The sequence below is a fragment of the Bufo gargarizans genome, chromosome 7 (genome assembly GCF_014858855.1).
Source record: "Bufo gargarizans isolate SCDJY-AF-19 chromosome 7, ASM1485885v1, whole genome shotgun sequence".
Lineage (NCBI taxonomy): Eukaryota > Metazoa > Chordata > Amphibia > Anura > Bufonidae > Bufo > Bufo gargarizans.
The window spans coordinates 96,213,822-96,237,831 of NC_058086.1; the positions used below are offsets into that span (position 1 = coordinate 96,213,822).

At 48.4% G+C, this 24,010-nt stretch overlaps 1 protein-coding gene across 4 annotated transcripts in view; it reads left to right on the forward strand.

Moving 5' to 3' along the window:
• The first annotated feature begins 17,556 nt into the window (after positions 1 to 17,556).
• Positions 17,557 to 24,010, forward strand: part of C7H1orf112 (chromosome 7 C1orf112 homolog) — a 674,745-nt gene continuing 668,291 nt past the window's right edge. For 3 of the 4 annotated variants that reach the window (XR_006390915.1, XM_044302156.1, XM_044302158.1), the window contains exon 1: positions 17,557 to 17,908. Coding sequence is in view for 3 of the 4 variants with exons in the window: in XM_044302156.1 (XP_044158091.1) it covers positions 17,819 to 17,908 (90 nt within the window). In the remaining variant the exon portion in view is untranslated. The remainder of the gene's footprint in view (positions 17,909 to 24,010) is intronic. The other variant, XM_044302157.1, reaches the window with a different exon arrangement.

Genomic DNA, 24,010 nt, shown 5'->3' on the forward strand with positions numbered 1-24,010 from the left:
AGAGCCCATCAAAGCCGCCTCTAATACCACTGCAGGATTATTAGCATTCGCCGCAACAACCGGGGCCAAGTCTATGTTTCCCCATTTTGTGATTCAACAGGAGATGCTGTACCAGATAAATCAACTACGGGGTGAACATATTGAACAGCTGGAGGTGCCCAAGGCGTATCGCAAGCTCGTGTTGGAGTTAGCCCACCAACATGTTCTTGGGGGACACCTGGGCCAGCAGAAAATGCTGGTCCAGATTCTACAGTGGTTCTACTGGCCCAGTGTGTTCAGAGAGGTGGAAGACTATTGCAAGTCTTGCCCAACCTGCCAGATAACTATCCCCCAGCCATATTTCTATAGTCCCTTGGTCCCTCTCCCGATTATTGAGGTTTCATTAGAGCAGATCGCTATTGATCTCATAGGCCCAGTACCGAAGTCTGCTAGAGGACACCAACATATCTTGGTCATCCTCGACTACGCCACTCGGTACCCTGAGGCGGTGCCACTGCATCATACATCAGCCAAACTCATAGCTAAGGCGTTAATGGAGATGGTTTCCTGAGTGGGTCTGCCTAAAGAGGTTCTGACTGACCAAGGGACCCCTTTTATGTCCAAGGTCATGAGAGAACTCTAAGTGGTGTCTAAGGATGGGAGGGACTGGGATCTTCTTCTGCCCTATCTCATGTTCACAGTACGAGAGGTGCCCCAGGCCTCTACTGGGTTCTCTCCCTTCGAACTTCTATATGGCAGATACCCTCGCAGTCTGTTGGATGTGGCCAAAGAGGCGTGGGAACAACAACCCGCACCGCACAAAAGTGTTGAGTATGTCACCCAGATGCAAGGACAGATGGAAACAGTATTACCTCTGGTTAGGGAGCATATGGAGGCAGCGCAACAAGCCCAGAGTAGGGTCTATGATAGGCAGGCTTGGGTCTGGAACTTTAACCCGGGTTATCGGGTATTGGTGCTGGTACCAACTGTAGACAGTAAGTTCCTAGCTAGGTGGCAGGGGCCCTACGAGGTACTTGAAAAAATTGGAGAGGTAGATAAGGTACATCTGCCGGGGGGGCGAAAGCCGAAGCGGGTGTACCATGTGAATCTGCTCAAACCCTGGAAAGATAGGGAAAGACAGCCCACATCCAGGGTTTCTAGGGGAAGCGGATTCGGTCCCTCTGTCTAAAGCAAGGGAAGCTGCTGCCACAGTGAAAATTGCTGACAGCTTCTCCTCTAAACAGGCTCAGGAAACCAGGGAGTTTGTTAGTTGGAACACGGATGTATTCTCGGACCTTCCTGGACGCACTTCCATAATCCAACATGACATTATCACTGAGCCTTAAGGCAAAAGTCAGGTTAAAAACATACCGGATACCCGAGGCTCGGCGACAAGCCATCGCAGAGAAAGTGCATCTAATGCTACAGCTAGGTGTCATTGAGGAGTCAAAAAGTGAATGGCCAGTCCGATAGTCTTAATACCCAAGCCGGATGGGACATTGCGCTTCTGTAACCACTTCCACAAACTGAATGAGGTGTCCAAGTTTGACGCATAACCCATGCCCCAAGTAAATGAGCTTATTGAGAAGTTAGGCCAAGCCCGGTATTATTCTGTGTTAGACCTCACCAAAGGGTGCTGGCAGGTACCCTTAACGTAGGCTGCCAAGGAAAAATGTCACGTTGCAAAGGCTAATTGACATTGTACTCCCTCCACATAGTCGGTACGCTTCGGCGTACCTGGACGATATCATTATCCATAGCACCGACTGGGAAAGTCACCTACCCAAAGTGCAGGCTATAGTGGACTCCCTTATGAAGGATGGCTTAACCGCTAACCCAAAAAAGTGTGCAATAGGGTTAGAAGAGACCAAGTACCTGGGGTATAAAACCTCAGGTAAACAAAATTGAGGCAATTCGGAATTGGCCACGACCAGTCACTACTCGGTAAGTAAAGTTGTTCCTGAGAAGGTTTGTCCCCCACTTTGCTACAGTCGCTGCACCATTGACAGGCCTTCTGAAGGGACGCAAGTCACTGACGGTCCAGTGGAATGAGCAGGCGGAAAAGGCTTTCTCCGCTCTGAAGTCAGCCCCGTGTGGATCCCCGATGTTGGTTACACGCGACTTCAAGAGGGAGTTTGTAGTACAGACAGATGCCTCTGAAGTAGGCCTCAGAGCTGTACTCTCTCAGGACATCAATGGGGAGGAACATCCCGTTGTTTTCCTGAGCCACAAACTTACCCTAGCCGAGACTAGGTACAGTATAGTGGAGAAGAGTACCTCGCCATCAAGTGGGCTCTCGAGTCTCTCCGCTATAATCTGTTGAGGAGAAAGTTACGTCTGGTAACCGACCACTTCACTCTCAAGTGGATGAGCCAAGCCAAAGAGAGGATTGCTCGGGTCACCAGGTGTTTTTTGTTGCTACAGAACATTACGTTTTTCGTGGAACATAGGGCAGGCAGGTTACAGGGAAATGCAGATGCCCTGTCCCGGGTACACTGTCTGGCGGGTGTTCACCCCCTCAGGGTTGTACAAAGGGGGGAGGTATGTAGGAAAGCACAAGGGGCCGTCATTGATGGAAGATATGTGTCACCGAGGTTCCTGGCCTCGGTGAGGTAAGAGCTGGTAATTTTAAGTGTCAGCGGCAGCTAGTGCTGACTGATACTATTTGTTATTTGGTGTGGCTGTAAAGCCGATATAGGTCGGCTCTTACTGGGAGCATAGAGAAAAAGACAATGCAACAGCACTCTGCAAATCAGATAAAGTGCCATAGTCACAAAAAATATTTAAGTGCTAATGCTTCGCTTATTTATACAGTGAGGTCAAGGCGATCTCTGTATGATGGGAAACTAACACTAAATACCACCTGTTATGCGCCATAATGGCCGCCATAAAGTTCAGGAAGTGTTGGTTCCACATGCATGCTGGGTCCAGTCTGCCTTTTACCATTTTTGGTGCCATAATGGCCTCCATTATTTCCAGGGGATGCAGGTACCAACATGCATGCCGAGCTCACTCCATACCTCTCCTGGTGCCAGATGGCTTCCAATGAATTTAGGTTCCCATCTTACAGAGATCGCCTTGCTGTTTGGCAGACGGGCCCAAATGGTTTTGTACAAAATGCATTTGCCAAGCGTAGCATTAGCATTATTATTATTTTTTTACTATGGCATTATTGTACTTTATCTGGTTTGCACAGTACTGTTGCATTGTCCTTTTTCTCTATGTTTCTAGCTATGGCAGCGTGCACCTGTGCATTGGAATGTGCTGACTAACCCTCTTTTTTTGCATTTTTACTGGGAGCAGCCAAAGTGCAGGGTGGGTGGCTGTTCCCCACATTCCAGGCCAGGTTTTGGTTAGGGATATAAAATCCAGCCAGCAGTCTCAACTGGGGGTCGGTTATCCCCCATCTGACAGTGGAGCTTTGCCAGTCTCTGTGTTGGGGCCTGAGAGTTTGGGCCAGGATTAAGGCCTGCTATCTTGTTTGGATGAAAGCATGTGAACTTCTGTTTCACCCAAGGACTTATGTGTTGCTGCCTGGTGTGAACAAACACCAGACTCAAGGTGACATTTTTTTCCTTGAAATTGACTTTTTGTTGTCACTTTCCTAAGGCTACATGCACACGACCGTTGTGTGTTTTGCGGTCCGCAAATTGCAGATCCGCAAAACACGGATGGTGTCCGTGTGCGTTCCGCAAATTGTGGAACGGCACGGACAGCCATTAATATAACTGCCTATACTTTTCCGCAAAACGGACAAGAATAGGACAGGTTATATTTTTGGGGCAGACCACGGAATAGAGCAACGGATGCGGACAGCACACGGAGTGCTGTCCGCATCTTTTGCGGCCCCATTGAAGTGAATGGGTCCGCTTCCAAGCCGAAAAAAATTCTGCTCGTATGTGGACCAAAACAACAGTTGTGTGCATGTAGCCTTATGTGTGAATAAAACACTGAACGTTTTAAGTTAAAGACGTTGCGTTGCCTCTATACTGCGTCCACAAGCCTGTCTACCAGAGCAAATCGCCACAGGGGGGCAGGCTGTTGTCATGCTGCAGTTTAGACAGGGACACGGTGGCGGTTGGGGAGCGTCGGAAGTGGCTGGCAATCCTACGTACCCTTTGAACAATGTCCCTCAACATTGTGTATGTGCGTATGAACTTCTGTACCACAAGGTTGAGGACATGTGCCATGTAGGGCACATGAGTGAGACTGCCAGCATGGAGTGGGGCCAGGAGGTTGCTGCCATTTTCACAGACAACCATACCTGCCTCTAGCCTTCGGGGTGTCAGCCACTTCTGGACCTGAGCCTGTAGTGCGGCCAGAACATGAGGTCCAGTGTGTCTCACAAGCTGGAACACGGCCTGGCAGCAGATGCGTAGCTACGGGGACGCTTTCTGGGGGGTTTAGCAGCCTTAGACACAGTGGCTTGAGGGAGAGCAGCAGTTCTCCCCTGGACACCCCGGGGCAGCACCACAAACTCAGATGCCTACCTGGTGCCTCAGAGGGACACCCAATGGGCTGTAAAACTAATGTATCGTCCCTGCCCATGTCTACTGATCCAAGCATCCATTGTCAGATGCACCCTGATCCAGCGACAGGGATACATTCTGTACAACGTCCTGGTGTAGGGCAGGGATGCCGGTCCTGGCAAAGAAATGGCAGCTGGGGACATGCCATTTGGGTTGGGCCTGCTCCAACATCTGCCCGAAAGGATTGATGTCCGCAAGATTGAAGGGCAGCAGATGTTGGGCGATAACCCTTGCCAGGAGCCTATTGAGTGAACAAATGAGTTGGATAGCAGTGGAGGACATAGAGGAGGGTGCAGAGGTCTGGCTGCCGGTACCAGTACCCTGCTGGTGGCGCTGCTACGACCATAATTCATCTGTTCCCACTCACGCCATTGGTTGACTCTCAGGTGCTGGGTAAAAGCGGTGGTACCTAGCCGAGCCACAGACCTCCCTCTCCTCAACCTGGCATGGCACAGCTGACAGATGGCTATAGATACACCTGCTGCCAGGGTGAAGTAAGCCCAAAAAGGCGACTTACGCACCGACCTCCTGTCAGATGGGTTGGTGCTGACTTGCGCCTGTTCGGGCTTGGTGCGCAAAAGGTGGAGCTGGCTGCTGTTGCCTCCTCCTAATGCCATTACCATTGGAGCCCCAGACGCTGGGCTCCCTGGCAACCTGTTGGACCATTTGCCTTGGGTGTAGTGGGACTCCTACACTCATAAAGCATATACACTTAGTGAAAGGGCTGTCAACAATTACAAGGAACGGGCACTCCAATACACCCTTTGTTACACATAAAGGAGGGAATTAAGCACAGCCTTTAAAAATTATGATTGATGCCTACTGGTGACCCTCAAAAACATTTGGAGCAAGGGTCTGCTGATCTGACCATCTAAAACATTAGGGGCAAGGGCCTGCACGTCCCCGTGACGGCGACGATCCATTTGGATGTCTGCCCTATCAACTTTCTATGTTCTTTTCTGCGCCTACCATGGTGATCACGAGTAACAGGGAATCAGGGTTCCATGCCGGAGAGGGAGCTTGAGAAAGGGACACCACATCCAAGGGAGGTCAATGGCTACCTGCAGGTGAGCTGACCCTGTAAAACATTTTATGCAATGGCCTGCAGCTGAGCTGACCATCTAAAAATGGTTATGTGAGGGATGCTGACCCAGTAAAAGATTCAGTGTGAGGTTGCTGGCGGGGTGTCATGAAAGTGTCCCATGCCTTGGAGAGTGTTGCCCTGCCTTTGTTGGAACTGCTGTGTGTTCCCCTTGTCTCTCTTCCTCGGTTGTGTAAGGAAGTACGGACTCTGCTGCCAGCCTTGTCAGATGGAAAATTTTGGAGCAATCTCTCAACAAGTACCACAGGAATGGTGGAGAGGAAGAGTAAAATGAGATGAGAAGTTCACTTTGTAGCGGGGGGAGAGAAGGGTAAATACCCAGTAATCTGTGTTATCTAAAATGCGTATAACACAAGGGTCGCTGGAAAGGCAGCCTAACATGAAGTCAGCCATGTGTGCCAGAGTACCAACAGGCAAGACCTCGATGTTGACATCAGCATGACCTCCATCTCATCATCCTCCTCCTCCTCTTCTGCCCATCCACGCTGAACAGATGGAATTAAAGTTCCATGGGTACTACCCTATATAGCAGAGGCAACTGTCTCAGTTCCTCCTCCTCCTCTTCATGGTCCAATTCCCACTGAGAAGATGAGCTCTGGGTGGTCTGGCTATTACCCGGTGTAATGTTCTCCCCCATTTCCTCGTCTGCCACATTCAAAGCGTCGTCCTTAATTGTGAGCAGCGATCATTTGAGTAGACATAGCAGTGAGATGGTTACGCTGATAATAGCGTTATCCCCACTAACCATCTGTGTGGATTCATCAAATTTTTTAAAACCTCACAGAGGTCTAACATCAATGCCCACTCCTCGCTTGTGAATAGTGGCAGTTGACTTGAAAGGCGACGACCATGTTGCAGCTGCCCTCTGCTGCTCACAAAGCCTGAGCAACATGTGGAATGTAGAGTTCCAGCGCGTGCTCACGTCGCACAACAGTCGGTGAGCTGGAAGCCGGAATCTCTGCTGCAGCGTTGACAGACCGGCTGAAGCTGTGGACGACTTGCGGAAATAGGCACACAAGCGGCGCACCTTCACTAGTAGCTCTGGTAAATTGGGGTAGGTTTTGATAAACCAGTGAACCCCTAAGTTTAAGATGTGGGCTTGGCATGGGATGTGTGTCAGGTTGCCTAGCTCCAAAGCTGCCACCAAGTTATGGCCATTGTCAGACACAACCATGCCTAGTTCTAGGTTGAGTGAAGATAGCCACAGCTTGGTTTGGTCCCTTATTCCCTGCCACAGCTCTGCGGCAGTGTGCTGTTTGCCCCCTAAACAGATCCGCTTCAGCATGGACTGTTGACGCTTACTCACAGCAGTGCTTCCAGCTAGCGACTGATGGCTGACTGCTGCTGGAGGTGGAAGTGGAGGAGGAGAAGTGGGGGTTGGAGCCAGTAACATAGCTGCTGGCAGAGACACTGATGGACGTAGGGCCCGCAATCCTGGGCGTGGATAGCACATGTGCCATCCCAGGGTATGACTCACTCGCGGCCTCCACAACATTCACCCAGTGTGCGGTCAGGTAAATGTAGCATCCCTGGCCACCAGCACTTGTCCATTTGTCCGTGGTTAAGTGGACCTTCCCAGTAACTGCGTTGGTCAGGGCACGGGTGATGTTCTGAGACACATGCTGGTGTAAGGTGGGCACTGCACACTGGGTAAAATAGTGGCGACTGGTGACTGCGTACCGAGGGACGGCTGCCGACATCAGGCTGCGGAAGGCCTTAGTGTCCACAAGCCTAAATGGTAACATTTCAAGGGCCAGTAATTTCGAAAGTTGCGCATTTAATGCTATGGCCTGTGGGTGGGTATTTGCGCTTGCATTCAAATGATTGTGTTATGGATGTTTGGACGCAGCGCTGGGACAGGGAAGTGGATGTTGTTGCTGATGGTTCATGTGAAGGTCCGGGTGCAGAGCGAGGGGCATCCAGGCCTGTGCCTTCAACAGGGGATTGGTCAGCAGTGCTTGACACAGGGGAGGAGGAGGCAGTGGTGTGACCCGCAGACCTAGATTGTGGACCCAGGTGTTTGGCCCACTTGTTAGGGTGCTTGGATGCCATGTGGCGGATCATGCTGGTGGTGGTAAGGTTGCTAGTGTTCACACCCCGACTCATTTTGGTACGGCACAGGTTGCAAACTACAGATGTAGTATCGCTTGCTCTCCTAATTTTTGCATATTGTTACTTACTAAACGCGAGTTCTCCTACTTCATTCTGAACTGTAACTGCAATACACAACGAGGCCAATAGATGGCAGTGTTAACATACGTAATGACATTACACTACACTACACCTACTTAGCCTTTATTGTGCAATGTTAAATCAATAGCCGACTTCATATAAAACGCAAATGTCGCTTTAATTTAAATAAATATACCATACAAGCATCACTAAATCCTAAAAAAGTATAAAAATGAACAGAATAACCATATAAACAAATTACTACACCCGCTTTCTGTGCAATACAATCGCGTCTTATATGGGACTGAAATATTAGGTGGCAATAACCAGATTTAGTGATACTTGTATGGTATATGTATTTTAATTAAAGTGATATTTGTGTTTTATAGGAAGCCGGCCATTGATTTAACATTGCGCTCACATTAGTTAGTCTCTGCAGACTAACCAATCAGAGCGCTTTAGTGTACAAAAAAGCTGGCATGACTGCCACTGTGCCCCATTCATATAATGACCCCCAGTAATTTAGTGGCCACTAAATAAATAAAAAATATATAATTTCCCTACTGGTTTAATGCGGTAATAGCAATCACTATTGTTCTGTATTAATATCACTGATATTAATTATAATAAATAGTAAAAATATCTAGGAGCTACAGTATAACATAGATCTACTGTATGCTAAACAGATTGCAGACTCACAGGTATAACTGGCAAAGCCTATTATCCAGTCAGTGTGCAATATTATAATTCCTACAGTGACTTCTGCACTGAGCAGAGGAATAACTATTATGCCATATTAAATACTTAGATGAAGTATAACAAAAAAAAAAAAAAAAAATATATATATATATATATATAGATAAAAGGTATGTGGATTTAAATAAATAAAGTAAAATAACTCTTCTAAGCAGCTGCTTAGTAGAACAAATATCCAATAATGTCTGATTTTAAGCACAAATTCAGCCAATCAACAGTATGCCGCTGGGTTTGAATCTCCTAGATTTAGAGTACTGTATCTGCGCAGACATAGCTGATCCCTTCTATTACGTTATAATAGCAGTCTTTTGTATAAATATAGTACTCCTTTTGTTGATTAAGCAGCATATAGATGTGGCCCCACAGACTGGTCCCTTCAGCAGACGCAAGTGGTGGAGTTCATAATCATGTCATTGACACAAGCCCCCATGACCCCCTACAATAAGGTTAACACTGTTTTTGATGTTAAGTTCACATTTATAATAACAAATATAATATACTATTAATATAATATTGCACACTTAGGCCCCTTTCACACGGGCGAGGCTTCGGCGCGGGTGCAATGCTCGAGGTGAACGCATTGCACCCGCACTGAATCCGGACCCATTCATATCTATGGGGCTGTGCAGATGAGCGGTGATTTTCACACATCACTTGGGGTCACATGTGGGGTATTTATACTGCCCTGGCATTTTAGGGGTCCTAAAGCGTGAAAGAAGTCTGGAATATAAATGTCTAAAAAAATGTACGCATTTGGATTCCGTGAGGGGTATGGCGAGTTCATGTAAGATTTTATTTTTTGTCACAAGTTAGTGGAATATGAGACTTTGTAAGAAAAAACAAAAAATCTATTTCCGCTAACTTGTGCCAAAAAAATGTCTGAATGGAGCCTTACAGGGGGGGTGATCAATGACAGGGGGTGATCAGGGAGTCTATATGGGGTGATCACCCCCCTGTCATTGATCACCCCCCTGTAAGGCTCCATTCAGACGTCTGTATATGTTTTGCGGATCCACGGATCACCTCATATAGACTCCCTGATCACCCCCCTGTAAGGCTCCATTCAGAGGTCCGTATGTGTTTTGCAGATCCACGGATCGGATCCGCAAGACACATACGGACGTCTGAATGGAGCCTTACAGGGGGGTGATCAGGGAGTCTGTATGGGGTGATCACCCCCCTGTAAGGCTACATTCAGACATCCGCATGTGTTTTGCAGATCCGAAAAACACATAAAGACGTCTGAATGGAGCCTTACAGGGGGGGTGACCAATGACAGAGGGGTGATCAGGGAGTCTATATGGAGTGATCAGGGGGTTAATAAGTGACAGGGGGGTGTAGTGGTGTTTGTTGCTACTTTACAGAGCTGCCTGTGTCCTCTGGTGGTCGATCCAAGCAAAAGGGACCACCAGAGGACCAGGTAGCAGGTATATTAGACGCTGTTATCAAAACAGCATCTAATATACCCTTTAGGGGTTAAAAAAAAATTGCATCTACAGCTTGCCAGCGAACGATCGCCGCTGGCAGGCTGTAGATCCATTAGCTTATCTGCAGTTCCTGTGTGCGCGGGTTCACAGGAAATAACGCGTCTCGCGAGAGGGCGCGTCCAGGAGGAATTACAGGGCCGCCGCAAAGACGCATCCCTGCGTGCGGCGGTCCTGTAGAAGTTAAGATGGTGCAGTGGGTGTCAGTGCGTATATGCGCATGCATCGGCCTGTAGTCACTGGTATACCATTACCAAGATGGTGATTTTGGACTCGGGGGTCGTATGCGCAAACTCAAGTAGTAGCCAGCTAGATCACTTCCGGCTTACATTCTAGTGATGTTTGACGCAGGCGCAGTGCTGTTTGTAACACGCTGAGATTTTGGCGGTATGAATACATGAAGTCACTGTCACAACTGTATGGTATGTACTGACATCATTTCACTCCTACGCTCCGCTGTGTCAGCTTGATCTGGATTTTCACCGCCTGTCACTAATTATACATTTATTATGATGTACACTAAATAGACATCTGAATGCACTGTATTTTTATTACTGAGATGGTTTTCTGTATCAACTTACCTGTATGTTGGAATCATGGGATCACTATTGTATTTAACATTTTTAATAATGTTTTTTGAAGTGATTGATTATATGTTATTATGACCACTTATACACATTTTCTGATTGGTTGGTCTATATATATATATATATATATATATATATATATATATATATATATATATGCTATTGGACAGGTGTTATTTGCTTGAGAAAGGCTCTATGGATGAGCCGAAACGTTGCTGCTGCTGATTTATACCACATGGGTGAATACATTTTTCTATTTTTTATAATTTTGTGGAGTGTTGTCCATTCTTCCTTTTATATTCTTGGGTTATTAGCCTATGCCTTAGGACAGTGATGGTGAACCTTTTAGAGACCGAGTGCCCAAACTGCAACCCAAAACTCACTTATTTATCGCAAAGTACCCTGAATACTAATATAACATATCTTTAATGTACTTTCATTTATCTATAATAGCCTGCCTACATTCAGTGACCTGTCTGTGCCATTCATAGCATGTCCTGCGCTGATGAATGGCAGAAAAAGTCTAAGGCATAGTGTTACACCTTGGACTTTTTCCAGGTTTCGGGTGCCCACAGAGAGGGCACTGAGTACTGCCTCTGGCACCCGTACCATAGGTTTGCCATCACTGCCCTAGGACATAGCACCTGCTTGCATTTTAGTATTTTTCCAGTGCTGCCAATTTTTTCTTTTGTGTGTATATATATATGTTCTATTTTTTGTGCGGTGCGGACGGATCATGGACTTATTCCGGTTCCGTGTGTGTGTGTGTGTCTGTCTGTCCCCCCGTGTGTGTGTGTGTGTCTGTCTGTCTGTCCCCCTCGTGTGTGTCTGTCTGTCCCCCTCGTGTGTGTCTGTCTGTCTCCCCGTGTGTGTGTCTGTCTGTCTCCCCGTGTGTGTGTGTGTCTGTCTGTCTCCCCGTGTGTGTGTGTGTCTGTCTGTCTCCCCGTGTGTGTCTGTCTGTCTCCCCGTGTGTGTGTCTGTCTCCCCGTGTGTGTGTCTGTCTGTCTGCCTGTCCCCCCTCGTGTGTGTCTGTCTGTCCCCCGTGTGCGTGTGTCTGTCTGTCCCCCGTGTGCGTGTGTCTGTCTGTCCCCCGTGCCTGTCCGTCCCCCCGTGTAGTGTCTGTCTGTCCCCCCGTGTAAGTGTGTCTGTCTGTCCCCCCGTGTAAGTGTGTCTGTCTGTCCCCCCGTGTAAGTGTGTCTGTCTGTCCCCCCGTGTAAGTGTGTCTGTCTGTCCCCCCGTGTAAGTGTGTCTGTCTGTCCCCCCGTGTAAGCGTGTCTGTCTGTCCCACCGTGTAAGTGTGTCTGTCTGTCCCCCCGTGTAAGTGTGTCTGTCTGTCCCTGTGTGTGTGTGTGTGTCTGTCCCCGTGTGTGTGTGTCTCTCCCCATGTGTGTGTGTCTGTCCCAGTGTGTGTGTGTGTGTGTGTGTCTGTCCCAGTGTGTGTGTGTGTGTCTCTCCCCATGTGTGTGTGTGTGTGTGTGTCTGTCCCAGTGTGTGTGTGTGTCTCTCCCTGTGTGTGTCACCATCACCATGCCCACAGTGTTCCCTTTGTCTTGACACAGCTGCATCAGGACATTCTGTGTGGGGCAAGATGAAGAAGGAAGAGGAGGCAGCACCGCCAGCATGGAGTCCGTGGTAGAGGCACTGGGAGGCACACTAAGGACGCAGGTAACACTACTACATGATCTAAACTAGTGTTATCTGTGGTTTTACATAGGACTGCAGGTAACACTACTACATTTTCTGTACTCAGATAGCCATGACTGTGTTATCTATGCTGTTACATAGGACTGCAGGTGATATCTACTGTATTATCTGTACTCAAGAGAGTTACCACTGTGTAAGGGGGCCCAATGAGACTTTATCACCCAAGGGCCCACATGATCCTGGAGCCGGCCCTGCACATCAGCATTAAGAGATTTGGAGCTTGAGCTCCATACATCAGCAACTGCATTAACCTTTTGCCTGCCAGCTGCATTAACCCCTTGTCTGTCAGCCCAATCTACTAATAGCTTGAAATAATCAGACAAAATAGGAGATTCAGACACAGGGACAACACTCACTGTCTTACCAATCTCCTGATCCTCCTGGACGCAACCAAAGGTTGAAACCAGAGGCTGACTTGGGCTTCTCTGGCGGCCAGGAGGTAGCTCAACCACAAAATGTGGGAGCTCCTCAACAGGCAACCCCAATAAATCCACATTGTTATGCAGGCTGGATACATCCTGCGCTGTGACAAGAGGGCAGGCAGCTTCCTGGCTTCTTTCCACTTCTACTGACGACCTTCCTTTGACTGGGGGCGCTCTGTGCACTGCTCTCTATGTTCCTGGAGGACCGCTGTCTCTGCCAGCGTGAAGAAGAAGCCGCACCCCTATCAGCGCTTCTGTGCCTATAGCCAGCCGCAGGGAAGGGGTGCGCTGTTAACCCCTCCTCTCGGAGCTGACCGGCCAAATGCTCCTGCACATGAAGCTCCAGCTCAGCGCTGATGAAATCTTCCAGCAGTCCTCTTCCTTGCTCTGATTGCGATGTGGTCAGGGGAGACAGCGGCGGTGGTTGAAAGAGCGACAGCTCCAGGCAGGCTTGCAACCATTCTTCTCCTCTAGTGCTTACTGACTTCTCAATCAGCCAGCGCAATAAAGCTTTCATCCCGTAGCTACAGCGACGATCCAGTCTTCTTAACACTGGCCCAGAAGCGCCGCCAAACCCAGCAATTTAAAGACGAACATTTTCCAGCCACTGACTGAACAACAAATCACTGACCAGGAAATCTCCCCCAGTGCCATGCACCAATCAGCGCAGGCAGGGCCGGCTCCAGGATCATGTGGGCCCTTGGGCGATAAAGTCTCAGTGGGCCCCCTTACACAGTGGTAACTCTCTTGAGTACAGATAATACAGTAGATATCACCTGCAGTCCTATGTAACAGCATAGATAACACAGTCATGGCTATCTGAGTACAGAAAATGTAGTAGTGTTACCTGTAGTCCTATGTAAAACCACAGATAACACTAGTGCTGATAATGTGATAGTGTTACCTGCAGTCCTATGTAAAACCACAGATAACACTAGTTTAGATCATGTAGTAGTGTTACCTGCGTCCTTAGTGTGCCTCCCAGTGCCTCTACCACGGACTCCATGCTGGCGGTGCTGCCTCCTCTTCCTTCTTCATCTTGCCCCACACAGAATGTCCTGATGCAGCTGTGTCAAGACAAAGGGAACACTGTGGGCATGGTGATGGTGACACACACAGGGAGAGACACACACACACACACACACACACACACAGGGACAGACAGACAGACACACGGGGGGACAGACAGACACAGACACACACACACACGGGGGGACAGACAGACACACACACGGGGGGACAGACAGACACACTTACACGGGGGGGACAGACAGACACACTTACACGGGGGGGACAGACAGACACACTTACACGGGGGGACAGACAGACGCACTTACACGGGGGGACAGACAGACGCACTTACACGGGGGGACAGACAGACACAGACACACACACACACACGGGGGGACAGACAGGCACACACACACACACACACACACGGGGGGACAGACAGACACACACCGGGGGAGAGACAGACACACACACACGGGGGAGAGACAGACACACACACACACGGGGAAGAGACAGACACACACACACGGGGGACAGACAGACACACACACGGGGAGACAGACAGACACACACACACACACGGGGAGACAGACACACACACACGGGGAGACAGACAGACACACACACACGGGGAGACAGACAGACACACACAAGGGGAGACAGACAGACACACACAAGGGGAGACAGACAGACACACACGAGGTGGACAGACAGACACACACGAGGGGGACAGACAGACACACACGAGGGGGACAGACAGACACACACGAGGGGGACAGACAGACACACACACACGGGGGGACAGACAGACACACACACACGGGGGGACAGACAGACACACACACACGGGGGGACAGACAGACACACACACACGGGGGGACAGACAGACACACACACACGGGGGGACAGACAGACACACACACACGGGGGGACAGACAGACACACACACACGGGGGGACAGACAGACACACACACACGGGGGGGACAGACAGACACACACACCGGGGGGACAGACAGACACACACACCGGGGGGACAGACAGACACACACACCGGGGGGACAGACAGACACACACACCGGGGGGACAGACAGACACACACACACACCGGGGGGACAGACAGACACACACACACACCGGGGGGACAGACAGACACACACACACACACACACACCGGGGGGACAGACAGACACACACACACACACCGGGGGGACAGACAGACACACACACACAGGGGGGACAGACAGACACACACGGGGGGGACAGACAGACACACACACACACGGGGGGGACAGACAGACACACACACACACGGGGGGGACAGACAGACACACACACACACGGGGGGGACAGACAGACAGATAGGGGGGGACAGACAGACAGACACACACGGGGGGACAGACAGACACACACGGGGGGACAGACAGACACACACACGGGGACAGACACCTGTGCGATCATCAATAAACTTCTATCTAATGTGTGGCCACCTTAAGGGGGCATAAAAAAAGGGAATTCCAGCTTTAGTTACCTTTATAATATGACTCCCACTGATTCCCAGTACTGAGGGGACATGGACTGGGGTTTAAAAGGGAATTATCAACATGTACAAAAAGGTGGTCTAAACCGTAACCCATTAGGCACTGGCTAGACTGTGGGATGGAGTCTAATCAATGCCTCAGGCCTCATGCACACTGCCATTATGTGTCCGTTCCGTGCGGCGGAACGGACCCATTCAACCGGAATAAGTCCATGATCCGTCCGCACCGCACAAAAAATAGAACATACGAAGGCATGGACGGAAACACCACGGAAGCTCTCCATAGTGCTTCCCATTGAGTGATTGAGGACCCATTCAAGTGAATAGGTCCGCATCCGTGATGCCCACGGCCGGTGTGCATGAGGCCATAGACACAGAAATGGGGTCTCACACAGGGACAGACAGACAGACTGACACACACACTCACAGGGACAGACAGACTGACACATACAGGGACGGACAGACAGACAGACACACACACATCATGGCCCTCGGATCAGTATGATAAACCCCCTTAACCCACTTGAACCCCACTGACCCCTCATATTTGTGCTCCACCTGCCCCCTCATATATGAGCTCCATATGCTGCCCCTTATAAAGTTCTGTGTTCTCCAGCAGCACATCCTACCTCACTATGCATCTTGCAGGCACACACAGCCCCTCCTCCTTCCACAAGCTGCTGCTGCCGAGGGTTTGTCATGTGATCACGAAGGAGCATGTGACCAGTGATGTCACAGACCTCCTTCTAACAACTACATTCTAGCATAGGATCGATCTACCGAAACTCCATCTACCCTGTTCTGAGTTCTGGGGCCGCTTACCCCAGCAGTGCACATGACGAAAATTGTCTGCATTGCTGGGGTAAGCTGCCCTAGAATTCAAAAAGGGCAGGACACAGCTGCAGGAGTGAGCGGGCACAGTGGGCTCCCCCAGGAGCAGGGGGCCCCGGCACTTGCCCGGGTTTGCCGGGTGGTGGCGCTGGCCCTGAGCGCGGGTCCTAAGATATCATTCCACACACAGGTAAATCCAGATGCAAACAGCCAATACTGGAATCAAACTTCATCTTAAAGGGGTTGTCCAGGTTCAGAGCTGAACCCGGACATACCCTTATTTTCACCCAGGCAGCCCTCCTGAGCCTGGCATCGGAGCATCTCATGCTCCGATGCACTCCCGTGCCCTGCGCTAGATCGCGCAGGGCACAGGCTCTTGTGTTTACAATAACACACTGCCGGGCGGTAACTTCCGCCCAGCAGTGTGTTCGGTGACGTCACCGGCTCTGAGGGGCGGGCTTTAGCTCTGCCCTAGCCGTTTTACTGGCTAGGGCAGAGCCAAATCCCGCCCATCAGTGCCGGTGACGTCACCGGGGTTCCTGTCAGCCCCATAGAGAGCCCGGTATGTCACCGGAACTCAGAAAAATACCTTTGCCCTGCGCGATTTAGCGCAGGGCAAAGGAGAGCATCGGAGCATGAACTGCTCCGATGCTCATGTCAGGGGGGCTGCCGGGGTGAAAATGGAGGGATGTCCAGGTTCAGCTCTGAACCTGGACAACCCCTTTAAGGTAATTCTTAAATAATAAAAGCAGTGAGAAAAACAAGAGAAAAAAGGGGGGAAGAGAAGGGAGGCAAATAGACAACCTAAAATGCTAACAAAAATGGTGTCATTGCCCCCATGTGAAACACTCTGAGGGGTCTATACATTCTAGTCAAACTACTAGTGAACTGTCTAGCGTGAACCTACCAGGAGCAACTCCAGCACACAGTCCCATGTAAAATACATCCCCTTTATCAACTCCAGCATACAGTCCCATGTAACATACATCACATCCCCTGCCTTTAGCCCCTCCAGCATACAGTCCAATGTCAAATACATTACTCCCCCTGCATACAGTCCAATGTAAAATACATCACTCTCCCTGCCTTCAGCCCCTCCAGACTCATGTAAAATAGATAATTCCCCCTGCCTTTAGCAACTCCAGCATACAGTCCCATGTAAAATACATCATTCTCCCTGCCTTCAGCCCCATGTAACTCTCTCTTCAGATCCCTCTAACATACAGTCTCCAGTACAATGATCACTCCTGCTCCCTTCAGCCCCTGCAAAAAAGACCCCCAAGTAAGACAATCATTGTTGCCATCCACACACTGACAAGAAGAATCCTTTCTCTAACAACCTGCTCTGTAGAATCTCCTGCAAATCATGAGGCCCCGCCCCCCATGGATGACGAGACTCCGCCTCCTCCTATGACATCATACCTACCAGGAGCAACTCCATTCTAATCACTACAGTCAGCACTTGACTTCTGTTACAGGACTTGCGGTTCAGTCACTAGACTAAGGAGAGGTAAAATAAACGTCAAGATTTCGAGCCGCTGCATCTGAGAAGCTTAGTAACCACATTCTTCAGAACACTGGCTGGTGGCCAAGGAGGTTTGGCCTGTGTTACCGCGAGATTTCCTCTGGGCCTGCGATAGCTTTGATGGGCGCGCAAAATTTGAGAGTTTGTTGCTGATTATATCGATTGCTAACAGTTCAACATGTCTCAAGTAGATCTGCTTGAAGAAATAAGCGGATGGAATTATGAGATGTGTCAGCGAGAGCTGCCGACAGCACTACCTAAACTTTTTATATCCTGCATATCGTGATACACCGCCTTTCCGGGTTATCTGCAGTCACAGTAGGTCAAGTTACTAGTAAGGTTTATGGACCTAGAAATGCATGTTGTAGTGGACCTCAAACATTGCAAGTCTCAGTCCTGTAGTAAGCTCGTGCCAGGTCTCTTTTTTTTTTTTTTCCAGGAACCAAACTTAGCCCTCTGTTAGCCATAATGTCGTCTCATTGTAATCTGTTGTTCAGATGGAAATCCTGGCCCAGCTATGGGTCTAAGGACCCAAACTAGCACTATCATTGGGACTTATACTGTAAGGCTGGGGCTAATGCGCAACATTTTTTTATAATGATAGTCTATGGTGTCGTACGGCGATGCGACAGTCGCAGAAAAATCCATCTTAGATGGAGTTTTTGCTACTGTCGTTTTGCAGTCCCAGCGTGACACCATAGACTATCATTGACCAAATGTTGTTGTCTAGCCCTAGCCATATTCATTACCCTTGGTGTGGCCAGAAGCTAAAATGCTCCCATATTGCCCTCTGAATGAGGCCTTATAATAAGGGCCCATTGGGCTCTGCCTAGGTGGAAAAACAGCGCTGCATGCTAATGGAGCCTCTGTCACAGATGTGAACATAGCCATTCATTGTGATATTGGGGCAAGTTTAGGGTGCTGCCACACATCCACACCTATGCTGATTTTAGGGTGTGGGGGGGAAAAAAAAAATTGCACCAAAAATATAGTGTATGATTTTTATTTATTTTTTTGCAACAACATATCGGTTATAGTGTGTTTTTTTTTTTTTTTTTTTTTTTTTTTTTTTTTTTTTTTTTTATTATTATTTTTTTTTTTCTTCTCCCAGCAAAGGAGAAAACACAGAACAAACTTAAATAACCTTTTATTTTACTATTTTGTATTCAACCACTTCAACCCCGCTAGCTGAAACCCCCTTCATGACCAGAGCACTTTTTACACTTCGGCACTACACTACTTTCACCGTTTATCGCTCGGTCATGCAACTTACCACCCAAATGAATTTTACCTCCTTTTCTTCTCACTAATAGAGCTTTCATTTGGTGGTATTTCATTGCTGCTGACATTTTTACTTTTTTTGTTATTAATCAAAATGTAACGATTTTTTTTTGCAAAAAAAGACATTTTTCACTTTCAGCTGTAAAATTTTGCAAAAAAAACGACATCCATATATAAATTTTTCACCAAAGTTATTGTTCTACATGTCTTTGATAAAAAAAATATGGTTTGGGTAAAAGTTATAGCGTTTACACACTATGGTACAAAAATGTGAATTTCCGCTTTTTGAAACAGCTCTGACTTTCTGAGCACCTGTCATGATTCCTGAGGTTCTACAATGCCCAAACAGTAGAAAAACCCCACAAATGACCCCATTTCGGAAAGTAGACACCCTAAGGTATTCGCTGATGGGCATAGTGAGTTCATAGAACTTTTTATTTTTTGTCACAAGTTAGCGGAAAATGATTATTTTTATTTTTTTATTTTTCTTACAAAGTCTTGCGACAAAAAATAAAAAATTCTAGGAACTCGCCATGCCCCTCACGGAATACCTTGGGGTGTCTTCTTTCCAAAATGGGGTCACTTGTGGCGTAGTTATACTGCCCCGGCAATTTAGGGGCCCAAATGTGTGAGAAGTACTTTGCAATCAAAATGTGTAAAAAAAAAAATGACCAGCGAAATCCGAAAGGTGCACTTTGGAATATGTGCCCCTTTGCCCACCTTGGCTGCAAAAAAAGTGTCACACATCTGGTATCGCCGTACCATGCTGGGTGAGATAAATATCTTGGCAAAAGACAACTTTTCCAATTTTTTTTATACAAAGTTGGCATTAGACCAAGATGTTTATCTCGCCCAGCATGGGTATATGTAAAATGACACCCCAAAACACATTCCCCTACTTTTCCTGAGTACGGCGATACCAGATGTGTGACACTTTTTTTGCAGCCTAGATGCGCAAAGGTGCCCAAATTCCTTTTAGGAGGGCATTTTTAGACATTTGGATCCCAGACTTCTTCTCACGCTTTAGGGCCCCTAAAAAGCCAGGGCAGTATAAATACCCCACATGTGACCCCACTTTGGAAAGAAAACACCTCAAGGTATCCAATGAGGGGCCTGGCAAGTTAATAGATTTTTTTTTTTTTTCGCATAAGTTAGCGGAAATTGATTTTTTATTTTTTATTTTTTTTTCTCACAGTCTCACTTTCCGCTAATCTTTCATGGACTTAATATGCCCCTCAGCAAATACCTTGGGGTGTCTTCTTTCCAAAATGGGGTCAGTTGTGGGGTGTTTGTACTGCCCTGGCATTTGAGGGTCTCCGCAATCATTACATGTATGGCCAGCATTAGGAGTTTCTGCTATTCTCCTTATATTGAGCATACAGGGTAATGAGATTTTTTTTTCCGTTCAGCCCTTGGCTGAAAGAAAAAAATGAACGGCACAGATTTCTTCATTCGCATCGATCAATGTGGATGAAAAAATCTCTGCGAAAAAAAAAAAAGGAGGGGAAAGGGGTGTGCCAGGACATAGGAGCTCCGCTCTACATCCATACCCACTTAGCTCGTATGCCCTGGCAAACCAGATGTCTGCATTCACATCAATCGATGTGGATGAATAAATCATTGCCGGGATTATTATTTTTTTTATATATACAAAGTGTTTGCCAAAGCATAGGAACGCCGCCTCCTCCTCAGCTCGTATGCCTTGGCAAACGTATCTGTTACTGCAGAGTAGAAATCTCGTCTTGCAGCGCCGCATACACCGACTTGCGTGTAATCTGACAGCAGCGCAATGCTTCTGTCAGAATGCACATCAGAGCTGCAGCTAGTCGATCGGTTGGTCCACCTGGAAGGTAAAAAAAAGAAAAAACCAGGCCGCAACGCAATAATTTTATTAACTTTGGAACAGAATATATAAACTTTAACTTTTTTAACTGAACATTAACCTTTTTGCTTACTGGTGGTGTGTGTGTGTGTGTGTGTATGTATGTATATGTGTGTATGTATATATATATATATATATATATATATATATATATATATATATATATAATATAATTTTTTTTTTTTTTTTTTTTTTTTACCTTTTATAGAACAAACCTCTCCGTCCCCATGGGTCAATGTGCAAAGCGCAAATCGCCCAAAGATGTGGCGAAGTGCGTTATGCACTTTGTCCCAGGTGAAAGGAGAGGTTTGCAGCAGCTGTGAGTGAATGGGCCCTAATAGCCCTGTGTGCCTGTCCTGGTGAGATGATCCCTATGCTAGGTGTACCGGTGTGTGGTACTTCCGGAAACACTCTCCAAAGCATAGGGCAGGGTGGTCAGGACAGAAATAGTGTGTGTCACGCCTTATTCAACTCCTGCTACAGACACGACATCTTTTTCGGGGTGACGGTTGGGTTGAGGTACCAGGAACGACATTGGGGAAATGTCGCTCGTGTAGACGGTTAACTACACTGGTGGATGGGGCCACGGAACCTCCTGGGTACAGGAGGTACTCGATGATCTCTTCCTTACTTTAGAGAACAAAACTATTATACAGAGCCAATTGAATTAAATATACAGACACCTTCTTATACCAGCGTCTGGTTCTGCTGGAAACTAAATACGGAGACAACATCTGGTCATTGAAGTCCACCCCTCCCATGTGAAGGTTATAGTCGTAGACTGAGAGGGGCTTTTCAATGACACGGGTTGCTCGCTCAATTTGGATTGTCGTGTCTGTGTGAATGGAGGACAGCATGTAAACGTCACGCTTGTCTCTCCATTTCACCGCGAGCGGTTTTTCGTTACACAATGCGGCCCTCTGCCCCCTTGCAAGACGGGTGGTAACGAGCCGTTGGGGGAAGCCCGCGCGACTAGTTCGCGCGGTGCCACCGGCGCCAATCTGTTCTAGAAACAAATGCCTAAAGAGGGCCACACTTGTGTAGAAATTGTCCACATAAAGATGGTACCCCTTGCCGAATAAGGGTGACACCAAGTCCCAGACTGTCTTCCCACTGCTCCCCAGGTAGTCAGGGCAACCGACCGGCTCCAGGGTCTGATCTTTTCCCTCATAGATCTGAAACTTGTGGGTATAGCCTGTGGCCCTTTCACAGAGCTTATACAATTTGACCCCATACCGGGCGCGCTTGCTTGGGATGTATTGTTTGAAGCCAAGGCGCCCGGTAAAATGTATCAGGGACTCGTCTACGCAGATGTTTTGCTCTGGGGTATACAAATCTGCAAATTTCAGGTTGAAATGGTCTATGAGGGGCCGAATTTGGTGGAGCCGGTCAAAAGCAGGGCGGCCTCTGGGACGGGAGGTGGTGTTGTCGCTAAAGTGCAGGAAACGCAGGATGGCCTCAAAACGTGCCCTGGACATAGCAGCAGAGAACATGGGCATGTGATGAATTGGGTTCGTGGACCAATATGACCGCAATTCATGCTTTTTAGTTAGACCCATGTTGAGGAGAAGGCCCAGAAAAGTTTTAATTTCGGAAACTTGGACTGGTTTCCACCGGAAAGGCTGGGCATAATAGCTTCCCGGGTTGGCGGTTATAAATTGTGTGGCATATCTGTTTGTTTCGGCCACAACTATGTCTAAGAGCTCCGCAGTCAAGAACAGCTCAAAAAATCCCAGGGCCGAACCGATCTGAGCTGTCTCAACCCGAACTCCAGACTGGGCAGTGAAAGGGAAAACTACAGGTGCGGCTGAAGTTGTGGACTGCCAATCGGGGTTTGCCAGCACCACAGGGATTCTAGGGGCTCTACGGGCACGTCTTTGCGGTGGCTGCGACGGGGTCACTACTGCTCGTGCCACCGTACCAGCTTCAACTGCCCTTCTGGTGCTCGCCACTTCACCAGGTTGTACGGCAGTGCTGGTACTAGGTCCAGGGAGGGCTGCGCTTCTGGTGTATGCCTCACCACGTAATCCGACAGCACCAGCCCCACTCTGCTGCTCTTGAAGCGGATCCTACGCAACCTGTGGTCTAGCGACACGGGGCCGGGTACGCCTGGTGCCATCAGGGACCTCAGCCTCCTCGTCCGAACTTTGGGTCAGAGAGCCACTGCTTTCTACAGGTTCGTATTCTGACCCGCTAGATTCATCAGATGAGGGTTCCCATTCCTCATCCGACTGGGTCAGAAGCCTGTAGGCCTCTTCAGAAGAATACCCCCTGTTTGACATTTGGGCAACTAAATTTAGGGGTATTCCCTGAGACTACCCAAGAAAAAAAGCAGCCTGTCTTACAAAGGGGAGGTACCGGAGGCCGCTGCGGTTGATAAAAAATATTAAAACTGATTTTTCATTTTTTTTATCGCCGCAGCTCGTGTAAAGTGAATGTGCAGTGATCAAAAAAAAAAATTTTTTTGTCACTGCGGTGGGGCGGGTGTGGGCGAACGCACGTGTGGGTGACCGCTCAGGCCTGATCGGGCAAACACTGCGTTTTGGGTGGAGGGAGAACTAAAGTGACACTAATACAATTATAGATCTGACCTTGATCAGTTTTGATCACTTCCAGATACTATAAAAGTACAAATGCTGATTAGCGATACGCTAATCAGCGAATCGGTGACTGCGGTGCGGTGGGCTGGGTGCTAACCGATCTCTAAACTACCTAACAAAGGGGCCTAAACTATCCTAAAACCTAACGGTCAATACCAGTGAAAAGAAAAAGTGACAGTTTTCACTGATCACTTTTTTCCTTTCACTAGTGATTGACAGGGGCGATGAAAGGGGTGATCAAAGGGTTAATTGGGGTGCAGGGGGTGATCTGGGGCTAAGTATGTACTGTTGGTGCTACTCACTGTGAAGCCTGCTCCTCTGCTGGATCCAACCGACGAAAAGGACCAGCAGAGGAGCAGGGCAGCCATATAACAGATTATATTTACTAATATGATCTGTTATCTGGCTTCTCATTGGATTTTTTAAAAATCATCAGCTTGCCAGCCGCAATCATTGGCTGGCAAGCTGATGACGCGACCCCTCTTGACGAAATGCCGGCCCGAACTGCGCATGCACGGGCCGGCAAAGCACGTCATCTCGCGTCTCGTGAGATGACGCGTATATGCGTGACTCTGCGCAGCGCTGCCGCCTCCGGACCGCACATCTG